A 24,153-nucleotide genomic window follows, 5' to 3' on the forward strand; every position below is an offset into this window, starting at 1 on the left:
ACAATGCTAAATGCCATTTACACATTAATGCATCAGAATTAATAATACAATAATATGAAACATAATAATATAACACTCATGGGGGCTATGTTTCTGCATTTTGCCGATTAATCGACTAATCGTTTCAGCTCTAAAGGGCATTATACATTCTACAAAAAGCTGTATTTTGTATAAAAAGCAGCCAAGTGAAATAATCCATCGTCATCCGTCGACAACATTTTATTTTATTCGATTATTTATTTATTTATGTCCCTAGGTCGATTGTGCCAACAGCAGTTTTGATCTGCTTCAGACACCTATTTCCTCTGTGGATCCATGGCCAGACCAGTAGGTGGCGATAATGCTCCTTAAGCCGTCCGGCAAACGTGAAACAATAAAATCAAGAGAAGAAGAAAAGGAGCCATTTGATTGGTTATTGCTAGGGGACAGACAGCTTCAGAGCAAGCGCTACCGCTACATCTTCAATTTAGGGCAAAAAACAGCCGTTTTTTATCCATTGTGGACCAGAGTTTATCTTCTGCCTTGACACAGCTGCTGGACGTATTTTGGTCTTTGACATTAGCTAAACCAGTGGAGACAACGCCTGTCGTGTGCTAGGATAGATAATGTAGTTTAGCCTTTTTCTAGTCGTGTGTTTATCAGGTGTGATAGACGAAGCCGAGTCTCTGTGAAGGTAAGTGAGCCACCCTGCTAATGCCAACAAGCTAGCTAGCCTCACAATTCAATATAAATATTTTATGTTTTCTGGTTACCCCTGTTGAGCCCACTAATTTATTTTAAAAGGCATAGTATTACCACCAAAGATAGCTCTTGTCATGACAGGTTAGCTGTCAGTGTATCTGCTGATGCTGGGCCTTTTATGTTGGCTGGCAGTTTGGCACTGACTACAAGCTAACGGTGATGCCATGTTTTGGCAAGGAAAACTGTATTTTATAGCTTTCAGTTAGCTCTTATTTTCTTGAAGGACCACACAAATGTAGGCCTTTTACAACCTATGTGTACTTCACATGACTATCCACCATGTTTTTAAGGATGCTACAACGTTTGGATATTGATAAACCTTTCTAAACAAAGTAACACAATGTTTAACAGTAAAGCAAACAGCGTAAATAACACTGAGACCACCAGAAACATTTCAAAATAAGAACACAAAATAAAACAATGTGGAGCATACAGGAACCCCTAAGGTGCTACAGTTTCTCTCGATTTATTCATACCTTCTAGGCAGCCATTGATTTCAGTTAAGTTGTACATGACATGAACTTGTAGAGACTTGAAACTTGACTGTGTAGTTCATCTGAGTGAATTGTATGTCTTCTTTTATTGTTTGTAAAGTGGTCATCATATGGTATTGCAGCTGAAATGAGGATTGATTTAAAACGTCCTCATTGTATTGCTACTTAAAAGCAGAAACACTGTTCTTTGTGAAGGATTACCTGGCCAAACTATTACCAAACAAGTTTAAAGTCCCTTGAATGTGATGTGGAAACCAATGGGGCTTCCTGGAAGTTGGAAAAAACAGTATGTTTTTTAGATGGTCAGAAGTAACATAAAATCTAAGGTGCCGTCTGTAAGTAGTAGTACAGTGGCACATTTGTGGCAATTAGTTTTGAAATGAGGCCATGACTAAGATGCAAAACAGAAATATTATGTCAAAAAAAGCGTGAATCCTGGAATGCTTAAGCTTAAAGCACAATTAAAAGTAGTTACTTTAACATTGCTTTTCTTTTATAGACCACTGGCTACGACTTTGATTTGTTCTTGAGATCAAGAGCTTCAAACTGGCTGAAATGGATGAACAAAGTGTTGAGGTATGTATCGAACACCTCAGATCATGCAGCTGAAGATGCTTTGTCTTTCATCTCCCTAATGTTTACTACTAACGCTCAGTGACTGGACAGTGTATCAGGTGTTGAGAACAGTGAGTCTGTTGGGCCGATTGAGCCGGCCAACAGCTGGATGTTGAGGCCTGAGAGATTTAAAAAAGTCATTTTCAACCCTTTATATCAAATGTGTACTGCAAAACCAGATTATAACGTTAGCTAGAGACTGAGACCATCTAAACTCCTCTCTGTAGCTGCATTCACATTATCACAGACAGCTTTTGTGTGCACCTCCTCCATTATTGTGTATCAGGTGTGTTGCAACAGTGTTGTGCTGATGTATGCGGTGCACGGAGGGGAGCACATAGTTCAAATCTGTTGAACTTTAACCTGATCTGCCCTGACCTTTTGTGACCGCAGCCAGTGACTGAAGGCTGTTGCTTGTACTGCCATTAAAGATTAAGGGCAAATTAACAATGAGTGTTACAGAGTAAAGAACACACAGCAACACACACAGCCAGTCACATAGAAACAGCCTCAGAAGCAATCACAGACATCTCTAAAAAGGTCCAAAATTAAATGTTTAAATTCATCCAATGGAATGAGACTTTCGGGTTTTAGCGTACTTTGTAACTTCCACTTTCATTTATAGGCGCAAAGTACTGGAAGTCTTCCCAAGTTCAGTATTTGCACCTGGGGTATCAAGAGTAAGCCAGTCCTGGGATGCGGTCTGATGAACAGTGGCTTTAAATTTGAGAATAGATGTGAGATACAAAATGACAGCGTTTAGTTCTCTTCTTGTTGCTATTGAGGACCAGCCTACTTTTTCATATAGGCTAGTACACAGTAATGAGTATGATGTTTATCTGCTGTAATGAAACACTGGTGCACAGGAGTAAACTGCAAGTTGTTTTAAGGTACAATGGGCAGCATGAGAGTACAAGATATTGCCATAGTCAAGCACAGACATGATAGTTGATTGCACAATGGGTTTCCTGTCAAGAGGAAAAACCTGTTTTATTCCAATATAAGACCCATTTTTCTCTGTAGTATTTGTGCCAGTTGTTCCACACAAGGTTTGTAAGTAAGACTGCTATCTGACTAATTTACGGATATTTATAACAACTTCAATTGTAGTATTCTTATGTGTATGGATGGCAGGAAGATGTAAGATAGAATTATGGGTCCTTGAGAATAAATGCATTTTTTCTCATCAGCATTGATGCAGAGATGTCTGAAGATTGTAATCTAGACATGGCTTGAGTTGGAAAGCAGTTGTGTTTACAAGATTGTATTGTGTATAAAAATACATATTTTAGGTCTGTTCTGTTCTTACTTTGCGCTTGTTAAGTACTGTACATCCAACATTATCCATTAAAACAGTTTTGCAATAAACCCTAATAACCTTTGTGAAATGTATGATGTTCAGTTTTTGTTGATACTGTCCGAGTGATGTTGATTCAACTCTGTGGTTGGTGTCAAGCTGAGCCTGAGTCTCTTCTGTCCCTGTGCAGAGCATCGCAGAGGTGTTTCGCTGCTTCATCTGCATGGAGAAACTGAGGGACGCTCGTCTCTGCCCACACTGCTCCAAACTCTGCTGCTTCAGCTGCATACGAGTAAGTTTCCACCACGCTGGGACCAGAAAATGTCCTCCTCACAGCACCACTGTGTGTTCTGCTGTTGGTTCCACATCTTTCATACGTTACTCAGAGTAAACAGAGTATTTGTCGGGGACTATTTTCAGCTGCAGATTAACACACATTTGATGTGCTAGTGATTTGTTTTTCTTTGTTTGGACCAATTCATTGTTGGTTTTGGTCTTTTCATGGGATTTATTGATAATTATAGAAATATGGAGTATTGCCAGCTGTATCCTGAATAGAATCATGTATATGTGACAATGGCAGCTTGTTTACACTGGTTGTATGTATTTAGATGCAATTATCATTAAACTGGAATCTCTTGTTTGCGACAGCGATGGTTGACGGAGCAGAGAGCCCAGTGTCCACACTGTCGGTAAGCGTCTGCTAACACTCATTTGCAACCCTCTTTACTGTCTGTCAGTGTCAGCTTATTCCCGTCTAGGCAAGGATATGTTACCTAGAGACTGCTGACTGATGCCCTATGACCTTGGTATCAGACGGGTGTCTGTATTCTACATACAGTTAAACTTTGAGTTAGAGCCTGCTTAAGAAACCAGCTTGGTTGTATCACTTCTTTCAGACTACAGTGTCCGGTCAAGGTATAGCGACAGGGCTGGATAAACAGCCAAGTGTATGTGCTGCAGTTGTTTGGTGGATCTGTTGGTACCTCAGATGGTCTGAGGCAGGCTCAAGGCTGGCTTTAAGAGCCTTACAATTTAATTCAGCCCTTAGCATCAAGTAGTTCGATGTTGTTGGATTTAACATTTAGCTACTCAGCATCAATTTAGCAAGTTAGCATCAAATGATTACCCTCATAGGTTCAGCCTATCCTGAGGAGTTTACCTTAAAAGTAAGAAGGCAGACTGCTTCTGGATAAGTTCTGTTCCAGTGTCACCAAGTTGTTGTTGTTTAATATTTGTTATGTTGTAAGGTGTGTGGCATGTTGTAAGTTATTAAAATTTAAAATGTGTGTGTGTGTGTGTGTGTGTGTGTGTGTGTGTGTGTGTGTGTGCGCGTCAACACACAGGGCTCCCCTTCAGCTGAGGGAGCTGGTCAACTGTCGCTGGGCAGAGGAGGTCACCCAGCAGCTGGACACCCTGCAGCTCTGCAGCCTCACCAAGCATGAGGACAACGACAAGGACAAGTGAGCACCTCCTACTACTCTTTTTCTCCACCTGTGTTCATTAGGGTTGAAGGATTTCCTGTGATTTTTAAAATGATTACTTCCTGGTAATGTATCACACGTCTTCACATGATTTCTTGCCTTAGATTAAATCTTATTTTAACCACAAAACTGCTCACTTCAAAAGTGTCAAAGTTGGCAACCTGGAAAACAATGTTTAAACACAGTTGGTATGTAAGCTTTACACTGAAAAGTTGATCTAGTTAAGTTACCATAATAACTGCATTTCAAAGTTGGAATGTATCTATGACAGTTAAGTGGTAGTATTAATTAATGAGGTTTGGTGAAGGCATCTTTGTACATAGTCCTCAATACGCAAACGCACATACACACATGCTTAAAAATCCTGGATTCCTGCAGGTGTTTTTCCAGGAAACCAGAGCAGATTTTGGCTAAAATTCCCAGTATTGAACCCTAGTGTTCATACTGCTTGTTTTTGTCCTGCTTCTCCTCCAACACAAGAAGAACATGTGGAATTGTTCTTCTTCCTCCTGCCTCTCCTTCACCATATTCATCATTGTCATCCTGCATTTATAAACTTTTCGGGTTTTCATAAACTTTGTAGAAACACTGAAGTAAAGCAGGCCAACATTTTGAGTGATGATGGCTTTAAAAAAAGTTTCCCAAAAAAAGCTTTTTCTGTCTGTATGACATGTCGGTGTCTTGTCATTATTCCTTTGCAGATGTGAGAACCACCACGAGAAGCTGAGCGTTTTCTGTTGGACGTGTAAGAAATGCATCTGTCACCAGTGTGCTCTGTGGGGAGGCATGGTAACACTTCACACCTTTTTATTTTTAGATTAGTTTTCATGCAAAGTTACAAACACCCATAATAATCAAGTAGTAAAAAAGTAGGGCTGCAACTAATGATTATTTTCGTAACTCAGTAATCTGTCAAATATTGGTTTGATCTGTATAATGTCAGAAAATGTTAGAACTTCCTAATGCCCAAGGTGATGCCTTTTACATAGCTTGTTTTGTTTGACCAACTGTCCAAAACCCCAATATATAATAATACAAAACAGAGAAAATCACTGATTTGTGTTTTTGTTGTGTTCAGCACGGCGGCCACACCTTCAAGCCTCTGGTGGAGATCTACGAGCAGCATGTGACCAAAGTGAAGGAGGAGGTCGCCAAGCTCCGTCGGCGCCTCATGGAGCTTATCAGTCTGGTGCAGGAAGTGGTGAGGACTGCTTGTTTCTTTTACACGAGAAATACCAAAATCCAAAAGACCAATGCCCATGACATTTACTGAGCATATTCATTCTTCACAGAAGATGAAACCTTTTCTATTTTGGACACTCTTATGAGCTTTCTTGTAGCGCCACCCTCTGGCCAAATTATTATCAGTGCACACAGTGGGTCTCTAGGGGGGAGGTGGTCAAGGGGATGTGGAGGAGGTCTGGACCACTCTTTAAAGTTGTTCGTACATATGAGAAAGTGTCAGAAGAAAGTTGTATTAAATCACTCGTACGTGCCACGTAAGAACACATTTGCTCAATATCTTGTTACATTTTTTCAGTGCAAGAAGAAGGTAGCAAAGAGCAGCAGTAAATGTGCAATTTTACATGATGCCATAATACAAAAATACCCAGAGTCACAGATTTACTGGATCAAACTGTAGCTCTTACCGCTCAAGTCTGAACTTGAAACAGGCACAGTAACAGAGAGGCATTTAAACAACACAGGGTTAAATGTAGAGAGAGAGAGATTATATCAGTTCAGTAAAACATGAAACACAGTTAATGAGGCATGATTATGTTGTAGAAGAGAGATGATGACCCTATAAAAATGTGTTTTCAGTGAGGTTTCACGTTATTAATGTCAACTGCTTACAGCATCAATATCCAGCAAAATACTTAATGTAAAGCTGGTGATGACTGTGGTCATTGTTGAAGTCATTCCACCACCAGTTTACTTACTTGGGCATCAAGGAACTGACTGGCTGACTAGAAAACATAGTGTGTGTAAGTGTAAATTTGATAAATTTGTTATATGTTTTAAAAATATTTTTAGGTAGTTTGGGTGTAGAGTGTTGCTGACATCCACTAGATGGCACTAACATGTTGGTATATGTATATGTCTGTTAGGTGAAGTTGAACATGTTGATATATGTATATGTCTGTTAGATGAAGTTGAACATGTTGATGTATGTATACGTCTGTTTGATGAAGCTGAAGTTTTGAAATGGCACTTGTGGATTAGCTTGTGTGTGTGTGTGTGTGTAATTGTTTGTCAGGAGAGGAACGTGGAGGCTGTCAGAGGAGCGAAGGACGAGAGGGTCCGAGAGATCCGAAACGCCGTGGAAATGATGATCGCTCGTCTGGACAACCAGCTCAAGAACAAACTCATCACCCTCATGGGTAGGACTCCTCGACACGTCACTGTCACGATGCAGCTGAAAAGTATCTTTCACAAAGCGATGCAGTCATGTTGTATGTATAGGTCACCTGCGTCTGAATGACAAAAAGCCATCCCTTTAACAGCTTGACGAAGACAGCAATGTTACGTAGTCCATGTCTGAAAGGGGCTCTTGTTGATGCAAGACACCTTAACCAGTACTACAATCTCGCTTCTGAAAGCAGTCAGAGGCACCTTTTTATAGCTTCAGGCAATATACATATGAAATATTTATCTGGACCGAGTGGACGCATGCACTCAGCGCCCACATACGCAACCTGCACACCCAACCACTTACACTCACCAGCCTCCATCAGGCCTGACATTCGGCACAAGTACACTGCAAATAGAAATGCATTCCTCCCCACCAGGCCAGAAGACGTCCTTGACCCAGGAGACGGAGCTGCTGGAGTCTCTCCTGCAGGAGGTGGAGCATCAGGTTGGTAGTCCACAGCAGCTCATAGCCTCTATTCATTTAGCTCTACTGCATATTGGTTTTCTTTTTTATTAGTGGTGTAAAACTGTGGCAGGCACACCAGTTAAGTTGTAAGGTGTATGTTAAATCCCCTCCCACCATCAAAACAATGATCAGTTTCTATATATTGATAGTTAAACAGCTGTGTTGTAACTATTTTAATACGAAATTACTGTTTTCTGGGGGGGGGGGTGCGCAGAAGAACTACAAGTTGACAGATTCAGTGCTGACATATTAGCTGCTTAGTTTATTATCATTCATGTTTGTGTCCAGCTGAAGTCCAGAATTCGCTCTTCTTTTTTAGCCTTGTTTTGCTTCCTGGTTTGGTGCAGGCCTGGTAGTGTTCAGTGGGTTTGTCAGAATTTGTTGGTTGAACACAGCTGCCTGCTGCTGGAAACGAGAATGATAAGATCAGTGAACCGTACAGTGAAGTTGCAAGCTGTGGAATCCAAACAGTGAGAGTTGTGTTCGCTGCAGAGTTGGTGTGAAGTCTATGTGGGTTTTCACTTTTAAGTTATTTCTTCTACATTTTGCATATTTGTTTTAGTGGAGCTTTAATGCAGTATTTATTTCATGACATATTACAAATTGGGCCACAAATTTGATGTAATTTACTGTAGGATTGAATTAAAATTGCTGTTATATTACAGAAATATTTGCATTGTCAAAGTGCATATGCTAATTAGAGATAGATTGACAAAATACCTGTGTTCTGTTAAAGGATGTTTGGTGACGCTCTATATTTCTCTTATTTTGAACAAATTCCATGTATTGATTCCAGTAATACGTGTTACCTGTGTAGGCAAAGCCTGATATATCTTATTCCTCTGTGCCATAGAGCTCCACTGTTGTCCAGAAACTTTTACAAACACATTAATGACTGATGAATTAAGCGTGACATCAGGTCCTTCATTACCATGAACACACACGCTGTAGTTTAATTTGAGTCAATCCCAAATAAACAATCCTGCTGCTGTAATTTCTCAATCAAGCATCAAATGTGTATTAATCCACGGCTAAAAATAGTCCCCAACAAATACAGCATTTACTCATGTTTGTTTCCTAAAAACTACAGTGCCCAGCTGAAATTATTTATTCTTTTTCTTTATTTTAAGTATATATTCATGATGTTTATAAAGTCTTACGTCTTGACCAATGGAAAAGGGGTTGAGAGCCGCAGCCAAACTATTGAGATGGATGAACGCATTGTTGGTTTTGGTAGAATATCTCTGGCCTTGTCCTTTAATAATCCGTCAAAACTCACTACATTTCAGAATCAGAAAAACTTTGTTGATCCCCGGGGGGAAATTATACTTAAAGGAATAAAGGAGAAAAGTAAGAAAAATAAGAAAACAAACAGGAATGACTGTAACAGGCTGCATGCACAGTCGGCGCATGCGCATTTGAACTCACTTCAGCGCACTTTTAGAGCTCAAGCCACAATCAGTGGCCTCTTTGATAGGAGTTGATTTTAATGTTTTCCTACTGACAAATTAAAAGATGTTAACACCATCTTTTTCTTCCATTATTGGGGTAAGCACAGGTATACCTACTGGGATATTGTTAACAGTAGCAAAACTAATATTAGTTACATCACACTGGAGCGTTCATTGTGTATTGATCAAATTGTTTCCTTCATCCGGACCAAAAACAACGTGCCATCATTGATGTTTTATCTGCTGGTTGGCAGCCTCAACATGATGATTGTTTTGCTGTTTGTGTGTGTTGAACAGCTTCACTCCTGCAGTAAGAGTGAGCTGATCTCCAAGAGCCCAGAGATCCTGCTCATGTTCCAGCAGGTCCATCGGAAACCCATGCAGTCCTTCGTCACCACGCCGGTCCCTCCAGACTTCACCAGGTAACCTGCTGCGCTGTAGGAAAGGTCAAGTCTCTTTGTCCGACAGGGCTGAAATAAAATATCGTGGCTAGGACTGCATTTAAGAAATATTATAATTATCGATTTAATGTCGATTTTTATTTATTTATACATGTATTTTTATTAATCTTTATAAAATGTATAAAATGCCCATTTTGTCCCAAACCCAAAACGTATTAAAACACTTTTTTTTTTTTTATACATTTTTGCTCAATAAATGATTAAATCTGTCACAATCAATCAAAATTATTGTTGAATAAGTTTTGGATTAACAAATAGACCGTTTGAGCACAATATTTCAGGATGCAAAAATATGAGTGTTTGCATTGTGGAGCTGAAAAATGGATCGCAGTATGAGGTGGATAAGTTATAAATAATGAGTGGCTTTTTATACATTTTGAAGTGAATTTTACAGTACAGACATAACTGGGACATAAGTAGCTCCATTCCTTTTCATGAAGTAGTTTCATATCTGCATCCCATGTTTACATTTAAATATTTAGAAATAGAAAGGAAGCTGCTCCTAGTATTCAGTTCTGTTTAATGTATTTAGGTATGTATGTCTATGGATGACTGATAATACAGAAGACAGCAGCCTGACGATGTGAGTAAACTACAGCTTTATTCAGTGTGTGTGATCAACCTTCCTCTGTGTGCTTTCAGTGAGCTGGTTCCTGCTTATGACTCCAGCACTTTTGTTCTGGTCAACTTCAGGTAAATCCTCTCTTTGGTTGCGTTTAGCCATCGCTGCTGCGGCAGACAATGAAGAAATGATCTCAGTACTATTTACAGTTTTGTCAGCTGTGTGTGTCTGAGTAAATAATCTAAAAATAGGGTTTTCTGTTGCTCCTTCAATCTTTAAACAACATCTTTACATTTAGCTGACATCACTTGAAGTAGACGAATGTTGAGTGCCATTTGTGTGCAGTTTTTTAAGAACTTTTCGCCTGCCATTCAGCTATAAACTCTTGCCTTTAAACATGGTCGGACGACATTTGTACGAACCAGTTGATTTTAAGCGTACTCCCACCTTTAGGGGTATCTACACTTGTTTTCAGTGGCTGAGTTATACATTTAGTGACGATCTATAGGAGAATCATTTGTTGAATGTGGTGTAAAGCTGATGTTTGGAACAAACCTTTGCAGATAATATTCTTATAAAATGTTGCTCAGCTTTGTGAAATTCGGCTACATTACAGTATTACTTCATGCCATTAGAGCAGCCAGCAGCAGCTATATTCACTGTGGTTGTTATTATGACACAAACTTTGGAGGTTGTAAACTTTCACTTTATTAAAAGTTGTGTATCTGAAATGAACAAAGTAGATCCCCATGAGGAAAACTCAAGGAAAGGAAAGTCAGTGGGGTTCGGTGGTTGTTGACAAAGAGGATGAGGAGCGCTTTGAAGCAGTGTATATCAAGAGCTTTTTCCACTTGAAAGTTGAGACTTAAACCTGTAGGGCCCCAGCGGTGCCCCAAAAGGTAAATGCATCAAAAGAGCAAAGAGCTAAGTTTATAGGATGTACAGAGCTGCTGCTTTCTCTTTGTTGAAAATAACTAATAAACAGCTTCAAATAGGGATACCTTGTCATAGCAGCCTATTGTTGTTACCGTTGCCAAGTCGTGTCCACAAGTTTTGACATTTGCGTGTTTCTGTATGTTTGTAGCACCCTGAGGCAGCGGGCTGACCCGGTCTACAGCCCTCCTCTACAGATATCTGGACTCTGCTGGAGACTCAAAGTTTATCCAGTGAGTTTCCCCTCAACTGATGTTTCCAATAAAGCCTGTGTTGTTCAGAATGAGCATCTACATTATTATTACTATTATGGTGCATTGCTTTTCATCTTTTGGTCACAATTCATTTCTACAGTCCAGTTACGATAGTCTCATTTCTAACAAGTGAGGTTAATGCGTCAGTTAAAAACGTTTCTGACTATAAGGCCTCAGGGTTGTGATCAAGAAATGAAAACAGTATTTCTGTTAAGAAAAAAGAAACTTTAAGCAGCAAAGTGGTGAGTATAACATGATTGTTGTACGTCTGAATTTATGAAGTCAATAAACAAACATGTTGAAATGTTGAGTTTACATTAACAACAAACCAAACGGGAGCCAAACGGGGAGATGTCTTACTAAAATATAGAAATATACTTGGAGACAGGTCTTTATTTCTAATATCCCTTGCTTTATATCATAAGCCTGTTTTGAAATAAAGGAATGGTTCACTCTGCAGTTTATATAATAATGATTAACCATTGTACTCACTCTCTTTAACAGAAACACTGATGATTTGTTTGTGGGCGTACTAGAAGAGATTAGCTTGTCTTAATTAGCCACTATGTAAACATGATGCATTCTGTGAGCTAAATGTTAGCTGCTAGCCACCACACTGAAGCTCTTTCACATTATAGTAAAATATTGTGGCCGTCCATGGCACTAAAGGCTACAATGTGATAGTTATTAGCAATATTTTTAGACCACATCAGTGTTTTTGTAACAAATCTTGTCCCTGAGAAATTGTGTTGTGTTGTATTCCTAGCAATGTATTTTCTTTTGTTTGTTCTCCACGTCTTGATGATGATTAGTTACTATACTGTAAAACGCATCACAGGGTCTGAAAAACTTTACAAATCCAGTGCACATGTCTCTGTATTAGTAACTCTTGAAATGTGTTTCCTCAGGATGGTAACGGTGTGGTCCGTGGAAACTACCTGTCTGTGTTCTTGGAGCTGTCTGCTGGACTCCCTGAGACATCAAAGTATGAATTATTTCTCAATAAATCTCCTTTCTTTCGCTACAGACTTTGTCTTTGTAGTTAAGTCGTTGAGGTGAGGTTAAATTATCAGATTTAAAATAACTCGACTGCAGCTTTTTGAGCTTTTTCCAACATAATGTAATAAGAACAACCAGGACTTCTCAACCCACTGACAGGATGAAAGTTAAAGGATGAGATATATTTTAATTATTGTGAACAAATTCCATGAAAAGACCACAATTAACAAACAATCGATCCTCCTAACAAGTATTGTGTGTGTGTCCAAAGCCTGATGTATCTTTCTCCGTGCTGTACAGCTTTATTGTTCATTACCCTGAACACACATACTGTAGTTTATTTTGAGTCAATCCCACATACACCATCCTGCTGCTGGAAATACTCCCTATTGCAAAAAAATGTGTATTAATCCACGGCTGAAAATAGTTCCTAACAAATGCACTATTTACTCCTGTTTGAGTAATGTTTTCTAAAAACTACTGTGTCCAGCTGTTTCAGGAAGTCATTTAGCCTTTCTTAAAAATGAAAGTATTCGTATTTTGGGACTGAAAGCGAGTATGGAAGTCACAAACATTTTGAGAGAAAGATTAACACGTTGTTGTTTTTGATCTTTTTTTAATGGGATTTGTTGACGATGACATTTAAGACAACATTTAACATAATTTAAGACACAGCATGTCTGACTGCGCCTAAGATGACATTCAGAAGTAGGAAAATGTTTTTAACCTACGTGAAATTCATTAACATTTATGAACAGAAAGTCAAAGTCTGCTTTAGCTGAACTATGCTTCCACGGTCGTATCCTTTCGGTAGAAATCAAACATTCACAGTTTGCAGCCTTTTCTGTGTCATGGTGAAAAACAACAAACAGCAAACTCCTGGATACCCCACTTCTCTTCACACTTCTCGCTGTGTAGTAATGTTGTCTTGGTTCTGTGTAGGTATGAGTACCGTGTGGAGATGGTCCATCAGGCCTCCAGTGACCCAACCAAGAACATCATTCGGGAGTTTGCCTCTGACTTCGAGGTTGGTGAATGCTGGGGATACAACCGCTTCTTCAGACTGGACCTTCTGGCCAGCGAGGGATACCTGAACATGCAGACGGACACACTGGTTCTCCGGTGGGCACACACACACACACACACACACACACACACACACACACACAATCATCATTCTGTACAGCATGCTCACCTGCACCACCCTTATAATATAGAAACAAGCAGCAAAGCAGTTCTGTTGTCATAAGGTAACAGAGTGTAATTGGTTTTTCACAGCTACCAGGTTCGCTCACCCACCTTCTTCCAGAAGTGCAGAGATCAGTACTGGTACATCAGCCAGCTGGAATCAGCTCAGAGCGGCTACATCCAGCAGATCAACAACCTCAAAGAGGTACTGTGTGTGTGTGGTGTGTGGTGTGTGGTGTGTGGTGTGTGGTGTGTGGTGTGTGTGTGTGTGTGTGTGTGTGTGTGTGTGTTTGTGTTTCTATGCTTGTTGGAATCCATTTGAGTTTTTAGACTTTTGAAGTGAGAACAGCTTTGTGAAGTTTGTCGTCACATCTTAAGCCTCACTGACCTGCTGATGCATCAGTCATTACAAACTCATGTTGAGCTCCCAAACATTGTTCAAACACCATAAACTATGTGTGTTTGAGTATTTCAGGATGAAAAAAGACTCATTAGACTCATTGTTGATTAATCTGACATGAATTGTTTGGTCTGTAAAACATTTTATCTATATCTAAAACCCAAAGTTATTAAATTTACTATCATTGAAGACAAAGAAAAGCAGAAAATCGTCACATTTAGAAGCTGCAACTAGCAAATGTTTGCCATTTGTGCAAAAACATTACTTCAAGGATTGATCAATTATGAAAATAGTTTCATTTTTCAGATTCATTTTCTGATGATCAATTCGATTAATCAACTAATTGTTGCAGCTCTAATATCACTATAATTTTATCACTATCACAAGTGTGTGTGTGTGTTGATTCTTGATTATTTGTCCTCGCTGCTCTGAATAAGCTGCAACAGCTGCGTCAATCTTCTGGACTGATTCATGTTTCTGATTTCAGAGGTTGGCCATCGAGCTGTTTCGCCGTCAGACGTCGCGCAGCTCCTCGCCCCCTGACATGAGGCTCGCTGTGGGCACCACGGCCTCTGAAAGAGACCCTCGCTCTGTGAAGAGTGACGACGACATCCAGACCACTTTGAGCAACACTAAAAAAGGGGAAGAAGAAGAGAGGACCCAGCACGATGACTCTAATGTAAGGACAGAATATACTGCGACAGGCTGAGGGAGCAGCTCATTGCTTCTTACTTACATTTGACTGCGTCTGCTTGGTCAGTTGAAGTTGTGCATATGGAGCGAGCGAAAGGGGGAAAGATGAATTATTCCCCTGTAGAGGAAATAAAGTGGTTTCACAGAACGTATTGTTGATTTATCGAAACTTAGGGATGTCCCAGTCCCAGTCACATATCCCTTATCCCATGAACTGGCTCCAGACATCCCTGTGAAAAGTTCATTGTTGGGACATTTAAATAGTCCTCTTTAAAGAGTAAGTGCATACTAGATTTTGGAAGAAGGAAAATTGTTGCATCTATGGGTCGAAGGGTATACGTCTCCCAACTGTGATGTGGCTTGGCACTGTAGTGCCACGGTACAACACTGTAGCACAAGTATGTTGTCACCACTATTTTGCAGGGCAAGCCAGATTATTAGACTGGATGAAGTTACCCTTAAAGAAATGGTGGATATCTCCACCACAAAACCACAAGCTCAGTGTGATCACGGGGTCATTGTGCAATACATATATATGCATACATATACATTGTTATTGTATGTATTTTTTACTTTTATTTTTCACTGAAATATTACAAATGTGTATATTTTTTATTCTATTTCTTATTTTTATATCTTATTTTGGTACATACTCTTATTTCTAAATGTATGCTACTTTCTACTCTTGAATGGGAGCACCTGTAACTGTATAATTTCCCCCCGGGGATCAATAAAGTATTTCTGATTCTGATTCTGTGTTGTTCAGGAGCTGTCGGACGGAGACTTGGAGGTGGACTGTCTGACAGAGGAGGAGGTGAACCCGCTGGACGGCAGCAGCACCTCGGGGAGCTCCACAGCCACCAGCAACACAGAGGAGAACGACATAGATGAGGAGACCATGTGAGTAGAATTTTTCTCACATCCTGTTAATGTAACGTATTGCTGAAGTTATCCTTTTGTATAATGTGTAGCTGCGATTAGAACATGAAGGCCTCAGTTTCCTTGCAGAGCTGTGGCAGTGAGATAGTAACACAAAGAGGAGATTGTGTACCTGCCTACCTACCTGTGACAAAATGTTAATCAGAATAAAACGTACCATATATATTACTATTTGTTCGTGTCTGTATGCATTTGCTCAGGTCAGGAGAGAATGACGTAGACTTCATTGGAAACCTGGAGACAGAAGAAGGAGAGCTCCCTGATGACTTAGCTGGAGCCACAGGTATGATTCATACACCAATATGACACAAGTTATTTTTCATAATTAATTATATATGTAAATCCCACAGTTGATTTTTTACACCTGTTGTGTAGGAGTAAGTTTCATTGTTTACCTCTCTGCAGAGGTTTCTGTTGGTTAGCAGATACTGTATCTCCAACTTGTCAACATAATTCAGTGAAACTTGGTGGAAAGTTTGGCTGTGGAGTCAATGAATAAACCCAAATTATACTTTCCACATCTGCATAACCTCAAGAGCCTGTGTGACATAACTTTGGTTACCTGCCCTTGTCCTCGAGGGGTCTGCACAGACTCTCTGAACATCTGCATACAGCTCAAAATGTATGACCATGTCGAGGCTGCACATGTGCGAACACATCCATCTCTGCACACACCCAGTGGAATATAAACAGATCTGTGTGCGTGTCCGCTGTGAAATCTAACATTTCTGGTTGATGTTTCAAAATAAAGTCTTTCAGGGAATTGAAAAGATTATGCTCCTGAACTGCTGGAAATCTTTTAATTTGAGTTTGTATTAGCAGTGAACAGCAAGAAGGGCTGTAATTATAGTTACTGGTAATCTGTCTGTCATTTTCTCAGTTAATCATTTGGTCTATAAAATCAGAAAATAATTAAAAAAAACACAGTTTCCCAGGAGACTTCTTTTGGAGAGGTTTCAAAACCCAAAGAAAAGAAACAAATCCTTACATTTGTGAAGCTATAACCATTAAATATTTAATGTCCTGTTTCAAATAAAGGCCTCGTTCTCTCGTCATTTGAGCCAAATAAAATCTTCAGCCACTATTTGAGAATTTACAGAATCAAAACCTACTTGTGTTGTTTGACTTCTGAACAGAACATAGTGATACGATGGTGGGCCTCAAAGCAGCTCCTTCAGCGTGTTTGACTGTGTTGGTGTTAAAAGGCATGAAGAGGATGAGTCATTGTTGGTGCACTGTACCCCTTGCAGCGTGCTGATATAGAAACACTTGGTGTCTGTATGTGTACATGTGTGTGGGTTGTGTGTGTGTGTGTGTTTGTGTGTGTGTGTGTGTGTGTGTGTGTGTGTGTTCACTGTTAGATGTCAGAGTTGAGCTCAGCAAAATGTTGCTGCACATTTTTTAGGTCCCACAGTGTCGTGATTTGTGTATAATTAAGTTTTGTTTTGATGCTTTTAAAAAATTTCTAACTCTGGTTTTGATACTGAATTTATTACCAACACTGTCTCCACCTCCACCATCTTTTTTTAAGAAAGACATTATTCCTTTTGCCATGAATTTATTACATTTTGGTTAAAGCCATAACCCTGGCTGCTCTGTTGAAATGGTTCATTTATCGTTGCGTCTTCTCCCCGATCTGCAGGTGGATCCAGCTCCAGTGTGCGTTCCTTACATCGCAGTGCTGCTGCTGGTGGTGCTGGTGGTCCAGGCAGCACCAGCAGCAGCCTCCTGGAGATTGACCCAGTCATCCTGATCCAGCTGCTGGATCTAAAGGAGCGCAGCAGCGTGGAGTCTCTGTGGGGCCTCCAGCCTCGGCCTCCTGTATCTCTCCTGCACAGCCAAGGTCTGTAAACACACTCCGCTCACTAACAACAGATCACTCCTGCATTTTTCATGTCATCTCTCTCCAGTGATTGAGACCATCTCTGTTATGAGTGGTGGCTACATTGTGTCATGTGACTAAGGCACAATGAGATGAAATTATCCTCCCCAAATCTGAAGCAGCCACAGAGACAGACTGTTTGAATATAAAGACTCGTGTTCATTTATAGTGTTGGCCAGCATGGACAAAGCCAACTTAACAAACAAAACAAATCTAACACAGGGTGGTAAGAAATGTAACAATGCAGCAGTGACAATAACTTACCTCCCTAAATACAATAAACGGGAGAAAACAATATTTGAAGGTACCCTCGGTGAGTTTTTGACCACAAATAGTGCTATTCTGCATTGTTATTATGAGTGGGTCTCAGTTTTGTTTGTTTCTCATACACGTGGGAATGCATTCAATATGTTTGTACCTTTTTAACATAACTGGCAGCCCATGAGTTAGATATTAGGTAGAATATGTGAATGGGGAGTAATTGGGATATTGTATTATTGATATTATTGAACTAAAGATGTGTGTTTAAACTTTAAAACTCAAACTTACAGGTTGTTGTGAAACATATGAAGTGTGTTTATGTAATGCTGATCACAGCTGGGTGGCTGCATGGTTTGGTGGTTAGAGAAACCATTTTGAATCCAATTACCGACAGGGTGGGTTCTGGATTTTATGCTATTTTATGTACTAAGATAATTTTAAAAGCCTTGTGTCTTTGAGCATTGTAACTGCCAAGTGAATGGAGTCCGCAGTTTCTCAAAAGGATTTATTTTTTCAGCTGTTCTCAATTTCACTCCTCCATTTCCTGTTTCTTGTTCCAGCTCATCCTCACTCCAGGAAAGAACGAGATCGGCGGCCTCAGGTGGTTCGGCGATCAGCTCCAGACTCCGGCGTCCTGATCCGCCTCAAGGCTCAGATGGCTGAGGTCCGCAGCAAGATGTCTGATGTCAAGAGTCAAGTGCTGGAGGCTCGGGGGTCTGGAGAGCCCAGGCCTGGCCCATCAGGGGGCTTCAGTGTGGAGGAGGTGCCCTCTCACCACGCTGATTCAGAGTTGGCAGCTTGTCGTAAGCCGATTGAGCTGGACCTACTGGGGAGAGCAGCTGCAGCTCGATCCAGGCCCTGCCGCCCTGGTGAGGACTGCTACTCTGCTAATGCTAATAATGTTGAGCTGCTATACAGCTACAGTGCTAAGAGTGTTCCAGTGTTACTTCATGAGGCTACACTAACAGTTTCCCCCAAGTTTCCTAGATAGTCTCCATAATTCTCAAAATCCTTCTTTTAGAAAGAGAAATTAATTGAATGAGTTTTAAAAAAGCCCCGAAAATAACAAGCTGTGCGGAAACCATGCTGCTTCTCGTTTCACGGCTGGTGGAAAAAGTAGCTGAGATATGTGCAAAGCTGACTGTGTGGGTTGTCTGACGTCATGAACCTCGTCACAGCCTCCAGATAAACAAATACTGCTGACAGAAATCTGAGGACAGATACTTCCTCCATCAGCTTAAAATAATGAAATGCGTCCATTATGCCATCTTAGGCCCTGTAGGAGTGCGTCAGGACCGCATTAAAAATGAAAACGGTATCAACAAAATGCTGTAACATTTAAAAAATGTTATGTGGGCATTTAGATCGAAAAGGGCAAGGCGCTGCGTTGGTGTGGGGGTGTTGCTTCGTGTATTGGGGAGACAGTGACACACGATCCAGGAAGTCCAGTTTGACCAATAGATTCATGGACATGTGTATTAAATTTGGTGCTACAGGAAAAGTCATTGGGATACATCGACTGGGAAAAGAACTGAATAACCTGAAAGACCATCTTCCATTTCTTTTGGACTCTCTGGTACAACCACTCCTTTAGACATCCGTATAAATAACTTCTAGCTTTTTGTGAGCAGCACGATTGTGTCTGTGTCAGAGTTCACTAAAATCAAACGTACCGTGAAAGCCCTGTTCAACATAGTGCTGTTGGAAGTGAAATAAGGTAACTGGCTGATCTTCTGTTCCTACATGAAGAGGTTTTTTGTTTTTTTTCATTAAAGCAAAGTTGAAGGTCTGTATTTGGTGCTTGTGTAGCTCCAACCGACCTGACACCATTTGCATCTTTTATAAGAGAAGTCAGCTCTTAGATCAAATCCTGAATATTGCTCTAATCACCATAATCATCATTATCTAAACCACTTATAATTGTCTGCTGCCACTTTGGATTGCCAGTGGAGGATTTCCAAACTAATTTCTCTCAAAAATGAGCCAAGCCACAAATGAGCCAAGGGCTTTGGAGCCTAGTTTAGAGCAGTTCATCTATTCTGTACTTTGGTTTAAGATGATACAGATTACTGTTTTTGGCAGAGTTATCTCAATGAGAGATACCACGGCAGGAACCCCAATGACTGTTTTTTAGACTGACTGTATTTAGACTAAACCACAGATGACAAGGCTCACAGGACTCTGCTGGCAGAGATCTTTTTTTTTTTATCTCACAACAAGCAATGATTGTAACATGTAATTCTACAGTTATTTGGGCCAATAGATCTGAGATAATTATATATTTTTCTGTGTGCAGCCAGGAAATCTCTGTCCCCCGTCCTGGACAGCAGCGGCTCTCTGGTCGTGAAGAGGAGGAGTCCAGAGGAGCTGGAGAAGGACCTGAGAGGAGCAGACTTGGCCACAGAGCTCAGCCTGCATCTTAAAGAGGGGCTGGGAGGTGCAGAGGGTCAGTACTTTATCAATTTATGTTACTATTTAAACCTGCATTCATTCATTTATTTTTTGGGCCACTTGTGGAAAACAAGCTGTAAATACAACATGAACATATCACCTTATAATGTTATATGGTGAGCTTGTTGGCAAATAGATCGGCAGCTAATCTGCAGCAACATTAGCATTAATTTGTCATGTTCATGTTGATGTTTCTCCAATAACTCCTGTTGGAAATGTATTTTTCTTCAGCTGTTAAATGCTCCACTATGTTCATCAGCTAGAATTTCAAAACATCAACAATGAGCGTGGTGGAAATAAAAATCACTGAGTGCACTCAACTGGGTCAGGTATCTGCTTGATGTATCTTGAAGTATCTCCTTGTTGGAGTTGAACATATACTGCTCCAAATAGCCTCTACTTTACCTTGCTCTTACTCTCCTCTGTACTGTTCCAGCGGGACTTAAAATAGTACCTGAAGCTCTAGTGGCTGATCTGTGATAAACTGCAGGTTGTTCGAGCACTTCATACTCCTCCTCACTAAAATTTGTTTCAGTGTGTCAATATTTCAAACAGTGTTTACATCCAAGTTCCAGACATCGACTGTCCCTGTGAACAAACACTGAATGTTGAGTTTTTACAACCCATTGGATTTCCATTTGACAGTTTAGACCGCTCATTCATCACTTTGTTTTCTTTAGTTGCTTCAAATTGCTTCTTACCATGGCCTCGCTAGCTGCAGCACTGCACACACACACACACACACACACACACACACACACACACATATATATGTATATATATATATATAGGATAAAAGTCTCATTCTTCTACCTACTGTACCTAATTTATCTTGTGTTGACGTCATCCATACGAGATAAAGTCCAGTTTCCTGAACTGTTTATTGGAAACTTTACACCCATCTTCATGAGACATATAATGATTATTTATTGTGGATATTGTGACATGAGACCAGATATTATCTGAGATTGTGATGATATCATGAAATAGTTGACTCCATGGAGTCTGATTTTACACCGTATAGGCCCCTTACATTTTTTCATATGAATAATATGGAATGGGCAAAGAATTGGTAAAACCATTTGAATCTGATCCTTAAATGCCACATCAAGGCACCAATACTCCTCCCTAAAATATTGTCACATTATATCGATATGATAAATATTAAAAAATAATACTTTGATTTGATTTTGTCAATTTCCTGCACCTAAAGGTGGTATTATTATTATTATCAGTTGGTCCTTCTGTCTGCATATTCCTGGTCCACAGATGATGAATCCTACTGGATTTGGTGACCCTCTGGCCTTTCTCTAGCGTGACTTTCAGGCCAAAGTTGTCAGTTAAACGTTGCCTATTACAGTCTGAATTTCATAGACTACGTTCATGCTCCCTGCAGGATGAACCCTCTCTGTTTTGGACACTCCGTGAGTCTTCTTGTGTTGCCCTCAGGCCAAAATGTGTAATTGTCACACAGGATGTAAAATAGATCTTGTAAGCAGGTTGCCATGAAATATCCTGAACGCATTCATGCTTTTTAATGACCCCCATGACTTTTACTCCTGTGTCAACCTCAAACTTTAAATGTTTAGCCTCAGTACTGGTAGAGCTCTAAGGAAAGTTAGTTTGACAGTCTGTTGTTCACTTTGTTTGTTTTTGTGTAATGACTATTGTGGCCTCTAGGATGTGCTCGCAGGGCGTTTAAGTCTCTATTAGACTGCGTTCAGACTGACTTTTATGAGATGCATAAGCCCTCAGGCTCATGGGTCTACAGTATTACTCCAACTGGACTGGATTTCATCGTCCCTGGAACTAATACGCCCCCACCCAGGCAGCCCTTTGCAGTTTTTTAACGCAGAGCTGTTTTTGGTCTGAACACCCACTTAGTTTTGTTTGCCTGAACTGAACTGAAAAGAACAGAACTAGACAAGATTCATGTTTTTCCATCGTGTGACTTTGCTCCTGTCTCTGCTCCAGGAGTGCTGAAGGCTGACGGCACCCAGGGCCCCCTTGTGTCTCTCGGCAGCTCCTCATCAGAGCAGGCCTCCACCTCCAAGCAGCAGTACTCGGTGGAGCAGCAGCTGTACGGGGCCTCGGGGTCCAGGGATGACATCTTCTCCTTGGGAGGACCGAGCTACATGACTGCCAGCAAGAACTGTGGTAGTAGGACCCTAGGGTGCGTCTCAGAGTCTCATCATACACAGAAAAAATGTAGCTACAGCAGAGAGCTGTTACTCAAACTACAGCAGTCTCGATCTTTCTGCGCCGCCTCTCACAAAGACTCTTCCATTTCTTCCTACCGCAGGGCAGCCATGTTGGACTGCGAGTCTGAAAGCTTAGGAAACTCCCATCAGTCCTTGCTGGAGGGACCGTCTGCACAGCTGCAGTCAAATGAAGGTTGGTTCTCCCTCTAACTGCCACCCTCAGTAACAATGAAGATAATTAAAGCCAAAGTCTATTGTTGTTTTGGGAAAGAGGGAATTTTAGAACAACATCTGAGAGGAAGCTTGAAAACAATACTGCGCAGGACTGGAGTCCTCTGAGGGCACCACACGCCAGACTGTGATTAGAAAAAGTTATTTTGGTTCTAAATTTGTATTTTATATCTATTTTGTCCTCAAACTCAATAAAAGATTGTTTGTACAGGTCTGAAGGTCTCGTCCTGTCTCTTCCTGTCTGCAGATCAGTCGCCGTCTGTCCTGGTGGCGGCAACAAGCAGTGACAGTGACACCGAGGACGAAGCCCTGCAGAGCAACATCTCCTGCTACGACAACCAGACTCCTCCCTGCACAGGTAACCAACACACACACTCACACACACACACACACACACACACACACACAGCGTAACAGTTACGTTTACACAGCGTGACTCTGGCTGTCCCAGACTAAAGACGACAATCGTGGTGAAATCTTTGATGTGTAGAAGTGCCAGCGCTTTGACTTGTTCAGTGTCTTGCTACATTTTCAAAACACAAGAGCGGCGCAGATGAACAAGGAGAGTTGATGACATTTCTCTTGTTTGGTTTTTAAATTTTTTTTTTTTAATTTGGTATTTACACGACACACCATGATTCACCAGTATTCACAGGTATTCATCGCACCATCATACGTGCCTCAAAACAGATATCAGTCTGACACAGATTGACTCCAAGACTTTACTATTTGACCCATCTCGCACAGTGACGCACAATGAACTTGGTAGTGTACAGTGGGGGTTTTTTCCACTGAAAACAGCAGCACAATTTTTAACAGAATTTCCAGAAAAGCAGCCAAAGGAAAAGTGAATGAAAGTTAGTGTTAAGCGAATATTAGGAGTTGGTTCATCAACAATTGGTGGCACTAATTTTCCAGTAGGGTGTATTAAAAAAACACGGCAGAAGAAGAAGGCGTAACGAGATGACGCTATTAAAAGTTAATGAAAACATGATGTAAAAATATAATTCCTGTTTACTGTCTCATGTATTCATTGGAGGAACATTGACGTCTGATCAGTCCGCACGGATCTGATGTTTTCATCTGCTGACATTATTTCTCCTCTTCCTTCTTCCAGGAGAGCAGCTTCTGTCTGACGACATGAGTCTGCCTGCCGACAGGTGATTCCCTCTGAGCCTGTCAGACCTGGAGACCCTCTGCTTTGTCCTCAAAGGCCACACAGCGATGCAATAACGGCCGGAGACGACACACACATGCTAGTTACACAGATCTGTAGAGTAGAAACTGCTTGTTACGCATGAAGACAAAATGAAGACAACGCAACATTTCACATCTGAAACCGAAACATTTCTCTTGAGTATTTACAGAACTGGACCACGACAGAAACAAGTATAATGACGGCCAGTTATTCAGGTGGTTGTGATGGTGCTAAGGAAAACATCAGTGTTATAAATGTGTGTGAACACAATGAAACTGCCCCTTTAAGAGAACCAACATTTCAATCTTTTAAATCATTCTTGAGGAGCAGTTTGATGTTTTTCCCTGTTGCATTTCTCGGTCGTCATTATATTGAGATGCACTTACTTTCACTTCTTTCACGGTCAGTTCAGTAAATGCGACAGAGGAAAACAACCACAGCCGTTTGTGCAATGACTGAATCTCTAAAAATGTTTAGGGCATAAAAATTGTTCTTCTTACTATTATTTTGCAAACCTGAACCATCACATTTACCTGGACT

General features: G+C 40.6%; 1 protein-coding gene across 1 annotated transcript; it reads left to right on the forward strand.

Annotated features, from left to right (window-relative positions):
- The first annotated feature begins 1,790 nt into the window (after positions 1-1,790).
- On the forward strand, positions 1,791-23,620 carry trim37 (tripartite motif containing 37). The gene is made up of 24 exons (XM_070917231.1): positions 1,791-1,811; positions 3,338-3,439; positions 3,799-3,839; positions 4,494-4,610; positions 5,333-5,420; positions 5,710-5,832; positions 6,889-7,012; positions 7,421-7,488; positions 9,258-9,382; positions 10,064-10,114; positions 11,068-11,149; positions 12,079-12,155; positions 13,112-13,291; positions 13,448-13,562; positions 14,245-14,436; positions 15,217-15,350; positions 15,590-15,672; positions 17,032-17,232; positions 18,093-18,401; positions 19,829-19,978; positions 21,958-22,156; positions 22,286-22,377; positions 22,663-22,773; positions 23,533-23,620. Exons 1-24 carry the CDS (start codon positions 1,791-1,793, stop codon positions 23,577-23,579), a joined length of 2,832 nt encoding a protein of 943 aa, XP_070773332.1. The 3' UTR covers positions 23,580-23,620.
- Positions 23,621-24,153: the final 533 nt, after the last annotated feature.

The sequence above is a fragment of the Enoplosus armatus genome, chromosome 13 (assembly GCF_043641665.1).
Source record: "Enoplosus armatus isolate fEnoArm2 chromosome 13, fEnoArm2.hap1, whole genome shotgun sequence".
Classification (NCBI taxonomy): Eukaryota; Metazoa; Chordata; class Actinopteri; order Centrarchiformes; family Enoplosidae; genus Enoplosus; species Enoplosus armatus.

What these genes read in the sequence shown, in the direction of transcription:
- trim37 (XM_070917231.1), top strand. Translation starts at nt 1,791, where the DNA reads ATGGATGAACAAAGTGTTGAG. An exon ending in TCAGTCTGGTGCAGGAAGTG is followed by an intron (nt 5,833 to 6,888) that starts GTGAGGACTGCT and finishes ATTGTTTGTCAG; the next exon opens with GAGAGGAACGTGGAGGCTGT. An exon ending in GGACTCCCTGAGACATCAAA is followed by an intron (nt 12,156 to 13,111) that starts GTATGAATTATT and finishes GGTTCTGTGTAG; the next exon opens with GTATGAGTACCGTGTGGAGA.